The 9,214-nt window shown below is 41.8% G+C and overlaps 1 protein-coding gene across 1 annotated transcript; it reads left to right on the forward strand.

Moving 5' to 3' along the window:
- ubl3b (ubiquitin-like 3b) lies at nucleotides 1–9,000 on the forward strand. The gene is made up of 6 exons (XM_053429056.1): nucleotides 1–161; nucleotides 692–797; nucleotides 4,500–4,608; nucleotides 5,595–5,681; nucleotides 6,784–6,861; nucleotides 7,410–9,000. The coding sequence occupies exons 2-6, from the start codon at nucleotides 771–773 to the stop codon at nucleotides 7,460–7,462; spliced, it is 354 nt and encodes a 117-aa protein (XP_053285031.1). The 5' UTR covers nucleotides 1–161; nucleotides 692–770; the 3' UTR covers nucleotides 7,463–9,000.
- The last annotated feature ends 214 nt before the right edge of the window (nucleotides 9,001–9,214 follow it).

A 9,214-nucleotide genomic window follows, 5' to 3' on the forward strand; every position in this document is an offset into this window, starting at 1 on the left:
GTTTACAACCAGCTGACATCCGGCGTCTTCCCGTCCATTAGCCACCGATACCAACTGTCAACGATATCCGGCTGCACTCGATATTTTCCCCACGAAAATCGTTCCCCACGGATTCGTCAACTCAACTGGAGGCAACATTCCATCGTACTGATCCGATGCAGGTGAGCTCGACGAGACGAACGGCACATTTATTCAGCCACCGAGCCAGCGACGGCAGAATTGCATAAGCTAACACAGTGGCTAATGCTAGCGCTAGCCTTCTTCTATTAGCCGCAGCTTATTTTCGACGTCTGTCCGCACGAAACCCGGAGCTAGGTGGTGTCTCCCGGGGAGATGCATTATCCTCAGATGTCTCTAAACAAAACTATTTTATTGCTGTAACCAAGCTAACTAGAATCGGCGGTTGAGCTGAGCTAATATGAGCTGCGTTAGCCCGCTAGCCTCATTAGCTTAACGTCAGTTGTCAACCTGCAGGGACTCGACCTGCAGCGATCGGCTTAATTTTTTTATTTATAGAGGTGAGACCGTTTATTTGCTGTCAGGCGCTTGAGCTCGACGCGTGTTCTGGTGATTGGGGGATAACGCTGCGTCGGGGAGGTGTCGGGTCGCTGGGTCTGCGGTGCTGTGCGGTGCCGCTGCGGTGCCAGGCTGTGCAGGCAGACTCACAGTGTTTCTGTTGTTTGTGTGTCAGGGCTCTGGCCCCGTCTCCCGCAGCTGAGCCACAACCGGTTCCGTTCTCTGTGATCCACGTCCTTCCTCCCGCCTGAGCCATGACCACCCAGAGGGATCTCGATATGGTGAGTGAGGGCCTGCCCACCTTTCTCAAGATTGTTTTTCCAATGTCAACACATACCCCACGGGGTCTGCCACACCACCCCACATACTTGTATCACTTGTGTCATTATGCTGATTACATTTTCGTAAACGATTCCCCCAAATTGAAATGATTCAGGGTCTGGGGGTTGGGGGCGATCATGGATTAGCCAATGCACACAAACACTTAGCTGGGACTGGGACTGCTGTTCCTGTGAACACCATCTGTCTAATCTCTGTTAAAACGTTGCCCTACTTTCCTTTCAAGGTTTAGACGCCAATTGATTGTACCCTCCTACTAAGTCGCCCCTCCACCCCACCTTGACCCACACAACCATAGGAATGGACAGTATACGTTTAGAGTCGCTTCAGAAATAAAGAAAAGCTGCGTAATCCTGCTAAATGTACATGGCAGCTGAATTTATAACCTGTAAATATTCCCTTAATAAAAAAATGTTTTCCATTCGTGAAGCTGTCACCAACAGAACTTTTGGTGTTTTTGTTTCATCAATTGTCCAACAAGGGAAATATATTGCTTTCATTTTAAGAAAATGTATCTGCAATTATTCTTCAACTACTTTTACAATTAATAATTACTATTTCTGTCCAAAATTAAAATTTCTTGTTAGAATATTTCCATGTGAAGATATACATGAGTACATGAACACATTTTTGAGTTTTGGGGGTGTTTATTAGATGGAAAAACTTATTTGAAAATGTCACCTTGAGTTCTTAGAAAATGCTACGAGTGATGTTTTATATATATTTCCCTTGAATTTGTAATCCTAAACATTTTAAAGAAAATAATCTGCTGATAATTCTCAAAGCCTAAAGACTTTGCATTTGTGGAACACAACCAAAAATTATATACAAATGGCAACATTATCAAACAATATATCTAGGAAACCTACATCAGGTAACAACTAACAGCGAGGCAGAGTGCGATTTACTGGATCCTCTCTCTTGGCAGCTCGCCTGAGGTATTAGCTTGTGGTGGGTTGTTTTTAGGAAACCAGACCAACATCGATTATGTATAAGCCTTTGAAAGCTCTGTTAACCCTTCAAAAAGAAAGTCATAACAGTGTTTAAACAATTTAATGTCTGGCGTTGGATCGGAGAACCTTGAGCACATTCGTGATACAGGATGTTGCCATGAGCAACCCGGCAGATTTGACTTTGTTTTTATTTTGCCGGGGATGAAAGGGACGGGGACAAAGCTTGTTAATGATGACGTGGTGTGTAACTCCACATTGGGGTTATTCAGTTCAGAAAGGGGGGAGGGGAGGGCAGAGGGACCACCAAGGGAGGATTGTATTTGTAAACAGATCAGAGAGTGAGGACGTCCCACTCTGACCATCACACCTCGTGGTTAATTCTCTTTGTTCTCTGCTCCGTGATTTGTGAACCAGAGAAAGTTCATTTTCAACCTGTTTAAGAAGGACACATGTCGGAGACAATTTATTCCGTCTGCAACTCTTGAATAGAGATGTCCGACTCGACAGATTTAGTTGATGGGATGTTTTTTCTTTAACCCCTAAAGTAATTTTTTAAAGCAGCGACATGATTGATTAGAGATGATGGATTAATGGATTAACAAGGAAAAGTACTTGTCGCATACATGTTGGATGAGGTCATAAATTGATCAATAATTTACTTCAGAGTGATGGTTTAGCCCAGATAACAAGCTGATCACAAAGAATAACTGGACAGATTAATATGATATCGTGATCTCAAATCTTTTACTGTTGCTGATCGGTGTATTCAGCTTTGTGTGCCCACCTTGAAGTCCCATTATTGTTCCTGCGTAAAGGAATCCAAGATTCTGTTGTAGCTAACATACACAGAAATGCAACTACGCATCTGGATGGACATATCGTGTGGGTACTGTGACGGCTGAGACTGGCTGCTTTTGTTTTCCTTTATGTGTTCGGTGCTGGTGAAGTTAATTGATAGTGAGAAGTTACAGGAAGACTCACATTAGTCTTCTCTCGTTCAATAAAAACCAGAATGGTACTCAGGAGAGGGTACACTTCTGCCAAGGCCCATCAGTCTCCTCATGAAACCACAATTAAATTAACCAGATTGGTACATTTAATTGGATCTGTAACAAATTGCACAAAAAATTCAATGAGAAATCAAGGAAAAGTTAGAAAATCTCCATATTTTGCAATGTTAAACAGAGTGGGGGAAAAAATCCTGGATCAGCTCCCTGATCTGGATCCGAAGGGGCGTTCAATAGATTCATGCTTTTGTTATTCCCCTTCCCTATGCAAAATTCTATTGAAATCTGTTTGGGTGGTTTTTGTGTAATCCTGCAAACCAACACAAATGAAAACATAGCCTCCTTGATGGAGGAGCATAGTAAACAAAGTGATAACACTGCAAATCTTCTCACTGTGATTCCTGCTCCACTAAAAAGGATGAACTTAACACAGTGATTGCACAGCGGCCGTCGGCTGTTCAGTAACGACACACATTAAAATGATTTTATAAGGTACATTTGTGCTTGTCATTTCTGTGTGTACTTCCCTATCTCTCCCTCAAGAATGTCAACAGCAGTATAAAGCTTGATAAGGCCTGATAATGCATCTTGCACCTTGCATCAAGTAAAAATCCCACTTCACAGCTGAAAGTCTGTATTTTAACCTCGGTCGTTGTTTCTTTTCGATGCAAAGAAACTGAACACATTGTTTCCCCCTGATGCTGTAATGTTATAAATAATTAATGGTTGTACATGTATTGTTTTCAACAATAAAGGTCTGCAACTAATGTTTGTGCAGCCATCATCTACCCATCATATAACCTTCCATCTATTTTCTCTATAATTATTTTGACTATAAAATGTCAGAAAACTCCCAAGATTTTACAAAACCAATTTTGATGTTTTCTCAATATCAATTTTTCTGTGAAACGTCCACATGAGACAAATCAGGGAGTCATTTCCATTTAGAAGCTGTAAGTGGGTGTAATGTTTTATCATATTACCTCGATGCTTGATTTAAATTGAAATGCTTAATTATGTTTAATGATGCTACGAATTTTTAATCTTATAGTAGAAGTATGAACAGTCCCCCGTGGGTTTCATGATGTTGGTACAATAATTACGCCTTCAGGAAATCTAGATGAGCCACTCTTTTACTATATATGTATTTTCTATCTCAACTGATTAGTGTGTAGTTGCCCAGAGGATAACGTTTCTAGGGAGCCCCACTGTTAAAGACCCTCCCACACACATATGCACAGTCCCACTAAGGGCTACGCACTGGCCATGTAAATTTAATAACATGGCCCAGAGCTGTCTGGGACACCTGGGGTTATCGCATTAGGCCGACAGCCCGGAGAGGAGCTTGCAGCACCCTGGAACTAAAGGGCCAGTGTTCTCCCCCTCAGCCCCACCCTTATCTGTTCTCGTCCCCGGCAACAGGGGCTCACTTCAGTGTAAGCCCTCAGTGAATGAAGTCGCCCAGTCGAAGGGTGGAGATCTGGTGTGGATAAATCTAATTAGACTGGAATGCCTGTCTCTTCACAGCCTTCTGAAGGTCACCTCATGTCTGAGGAGGTTAGAGGAAGTGGAGGGATTCCACCACCACTAATTAAGACGAATTCTAATGGAGGTTTGGTGTTTGTGTTGGTAGACGACGCTGTTCTATGGACTGAGATTAGGCTGCCTTTGTTTGTTGTTCTAGGTGCACCTCCGCCTCATCCTGGTCAGCGGCAAAACACAAGACTTCACTTTCTCCCCAAATGACTCGGCCACAGACATCGCCAAACACGTGTTTGACAACTGGCCTGCAGGTATGTGTTCACAGGATTCACTTTGCTGTGTTTTTATCAGTTAGCACTCACTTTTCAGTTTATTAGGTACACCAAGCTATAACTATATCACCCAGCAGTCTAATGCAGTTTAATACAACAACCTGGCAGTAAATCCTCTTGGCATGAAGTTTGTTTACTTTGTCTGTTGTTTAGTCTACCCACTGTGATTTGAATGAGGTAGTCAAAATAATAGGAACACCTTTCAGCCCATCATACTGCAATTCAATGCACTGTTGACAATATCCTCTACAATAATCACACAGTAGTATCAGTACCCCTCAACACAGTTTCAACATAAACTGATAATAACCTCCATAAAGGTTTGTTGCTGAGCTTTTATAAGACTGCATTAGTTTTAGCTCGTTGTACCTAATACACTTAAGACTGCACATATTTCATAGATTTGTATGACTTTGTTGACACACCTTGGACAAACCTTGTATACTCTGTGTATTTTCATAGTCAAAATTAACACAGGCATATTATAACACAAATTGAACAGGTTAAATGTGATATGTAATGATTGTATTGAGGTGATGTAATGTGACAGTGCACAGCAGAGCTAGAATATTAAATAATCCAGATATAAATAATTTAAGATATTAGTTTAGCTGAAACACTGGGGTTTGTGTATTTTGGCTCCTAAGAAATGCTCAATTTGAGTTAATTAAGAGACGATGTCCACTGCACAGATCAGACCTGTTGATATGTTTGTTCTTTTTAACTGTAGATTAGTTATTCTTGCTGGTTTCTTTGCCATTTTACTACATTTTCACACCATCAGACTAAAAACCACAGCGTTGATCTTTATGGTTTCCAATCTCTGATTATCTTTTATTTATTTCCAGCATGAGGAACGTGACATTACGTCCTGTTTCAGATCTGAGTGCAGCTATATTCCGTTGAACGGAAACATAGTATGATCAAACCCATAGTGATGTATTTGTGTCTCTGCTCTGTGACAGGATGGGAGGAGGAGACGGTGAGCAGCCCCAGTATACTGCGCCTCATCTTCCAGGGACGCTTCCTTCATGGCAACGTTACCCTGGGAGGTAAGACACAAAACATCCACCCGGCCAACACTCATGTGGAGCGACAATTAATTGTACACACAAATTCCACTTACTGGAAACTTTCTAGAGCTTTCAGCCACCTAGTAATTGGAGTTTTGTCAGGTGTCATGTTGTTCAGTTAGATCATCAATCACAAGGTAACACGCAATACAATGTGGCCGCAAGCTGTAGATTTACAGTATGTGAACCTTGTGCTAAGACTGATACTGAAACTTTCAGTTCTGTAGTTTTTACTTTACAACATATTTACAGTGCTGTTTCCACTCAGCAGATGTCCACCCCTACTTAGAGCCCTTAGTACTAACCGTCAATACTGGTAAACAAAAGGAAAACAAATAAGAGATCAAATCTACAATATCTGTAATGGTTAGTTGTCCACAAACGCCTGTCTCAGAAAGGAAAGAGAAAGAAAGATCCATGGCAAAATGAGGAATGAACTATAATAAAAGGTATTCAGTTTAGTTTAAGAGCCAAATCAAAACCTAAAAAGGTCAATGAAATTTAAAGAGACCCAACAGTTCCTACAATGAGTAACTCCTGAGGCAGATGGTATGTCTGGTTTATCATATTTAAGATAAAAGAGCTACAGGTACAACAGCAGAACTTTATAATAGTATAATCAATACATTCAGAATTAGAACAAATATTAGGTAAATAATAGAAGGTAAATATCTTCAAACACAGTATTAATGACCTCATCCAGTATCAAAGATACATGATATGACAAAATTCCTGCGTCTGTGGTGAGTTTTTCTTTCCGTTTACCTGATGTCCTTCCTCCACTGGAGGTGAACAGTTTCACAAATGAGCAGCTGAGTCAAAACACAGCAGGTCTGATTTGATTATTCTAATCCTGTTAAACCTTTGACCTCATGGACTCGCTGCCCCCGTACCTGGTTTGCACACATGTCAAAAAGAACTGGGATGTACGGACCACCAATCAGATGGTCTGGTTCTGTGGTTCATCATATAATACTCATAGGATTAGTCACCTTAGGTCCATATATATAAATATCTGAATAATATATATATATTAAATGAAATGCAGCTAAACAATGATGACTCATCTCTGTGTCTAAAGCTCTCAAGCTGCCACCTGGCCGAACGACTGTCATGCATTTGGTTGCCCGGGAGACTCTTCCAGAGCCCAACTCTCATGGTGAGCATCTTTCCTTCGTCTCATTTATCTTTCTTTTCTTTTATTTAGAGAGTAGACAAGTATTCACTTGTATAAGAATTCAGACAATTTCACATCATGTTAAGTAAAGACAACCCTGATCATAAGATGAACCCTCTGTTGTTGAGAGTCTGTCACTTATAAGCTGCTTTTCGACCTGCTCTGAACTCCGGAGAACCTCCAGCTGGAGCGGAGACTGAAAATCCAGATCCAATTCTGCAGACATCCTCCGGAGGTCATGTCTGAAAATGGCTTTTATTAATCGTGTTGGTGGGAAAGTTTAGTCTTTCTGAGCTCCTCATCTGTGTCAGCTGTAATTCTACATTATGTATTCTATTTCTCACCCAGGTCTGTTTCTCGTGGTCAGTGGTCCTTTTTCTTGACCTTTCATTAACACGATGCAGCGAGCCCTTTACTGCTGCTGCCGCTAACGTCAGCCTCGTCTCGCGTGCCGCGTCTGTGTTTGTGTTTTCTTCTGGTTTCAGCTGGATGTTTTTTATCTCACACTGCGTCTCTGCTGTCTTTTGTAGGTCAAAGGAACAGAGAAAAAACCACAGAGAGCAACTGCTGCCTCCTCTTGTAAAGCAACAGAGAACGGCCCCCTCCCTTCTACCCAGGCCTCACATATAACTGACGAACATAACACACACATATAAACATGCGTACACTCTGCTCTCTCCTACCTGTCATCCAATCAGCCGTGGACTTGGAGTAAATCGCAGGAAGTCTGGTCGGGGGGGCCATCATCCTCATTAGTTGAACTCTTGTCCAATCTGAGGCTTGTTTTTGTGCCAATATATATTCACTTTCGTCCCCGTCCCCCCCCCCCACACACTTTTACTTTATCTGCAGAGTTTTGCAGTAGTTTCTCCTTTTTATTTGAAGATCGTTACATTAAACAATACCTTTGCTGCTGGACAAGTTTTAAAGAGCTGTCATACGTTGTGAATAGGACCCAGGAACTCATCACTCTTCATGGACACTGACGTGCTATAAAGGATGTGTGGGCTTTAACCCTTCCCTACTAGTCACATGGATGTTTCCCCAGGTCTTTACTCGATGGTGTTAACCCTCTCATTGCACTTAACCAGTTTGTTAACTCCGAAGTGTTTACTGTGTCGTCCTCTCCTCCCTCGTGACATTTTCTTATTTTGATGAACAGACCTCAGTTCCCCAGGTGGTAGAAAACGTGCCATCCTCCTCATAGACTGTCTCTGCCTCTTATTAACTAAACTGTTAGGTCTGTATCAGCACCAGTGGCGTTTGTGCCATCTCCTGCATCCTGTTTGTTCCCAGCAACGGACCAGTGGAGAAAAGACTTTCATTAGCAGCGTGAACACCTGAGGGATGGACGGGTCCACGGGGAACGGGAACAGACTCCCAGCGCGGCCCCTCAGAGGAGGCTGAGGATTTGCTCGTGTGCCATCTGGTGTCGTGTTCGCACTTTTGCCAGTGACTTTTACTGACTAGACCTTCAACGTTCCCCTTGCGAACACGGTGGGCCACGTAAATGCAGAATGAAGAAGATGGGCGGAGACGGGAGGTAGGCGTGCGGTCGGTGTGAGACCCCCCCCATCTACTGGACACTGAAAACAAGGCGGGGGAAGTTGTCTCCCACTCAGGCGAAGAGTAAAAAGGAAATTTTTGGTGGTGTTTCACCTCCTTTCATTTGGATGCTGTCTTTACTTCTTGTTTGCCTTTTATTGTGGAATTCAGTAATATCATTAATATTGAAATTTAAATATATCAATTTTTATCTTGTGTATAGGTATTTGTTGAATTTTAGTGTGGGTGAGTTTGTGCGTGCGTGTGTGTGTGTATGAGTGTGAGTGAGTGAGAGTCTGAGGGTGTGTGATGCACGTGGCATACTGTTTGAAGACTAGCGAGGGCATGTGGTCTTAAAGAGGTGGTGCACTGGGAGTGTTGATGGGCTGCGGTTTCTTCAGAAACAGTTGGAAACCTTTGATTCCTTCCATTGAGTGTCCTTTGGTTTGTGTTTTTGTCAATCAATGTCACTGCTATGAAGTTTAGCTCAGTATGAATAAATGTCAAAACTAAAATGCAATGTGGTCTACATAAAAGCTTGTATTATAAATTAATAAATCTTTAAATACGGCAGCAGCTTTTGATTCCTGTTCTAGTTTCTCAAAATGCAACAAAATGATGAAATTATTCATGTTTATTTTCAATTTTTTTAGGTCCAAAGTATCATCTTCAAACATGTTTTGTCGACCTGCAAATAATTATTAAGCATTAATTAAAGAAACAATTCATTGTCCAAACGGTTGTGGCTAAAGTTTACTACATTGTAGTATATTGTATAAACTGTTTAATC

This window comes from Pleuronectes platessa, chromosome 8, assembly GCF_947347685.1.
Source record: "Pleuronectes platessa chromosome 8, fPlePla1.1, whole genome shotgun sequence".
NCBI lineage: Eukaryota > Metazoa > Chordata > Actinopteri > Pleuronectiformes > Pleuronectidae > Pleuronectes > Pleuronectes platessa.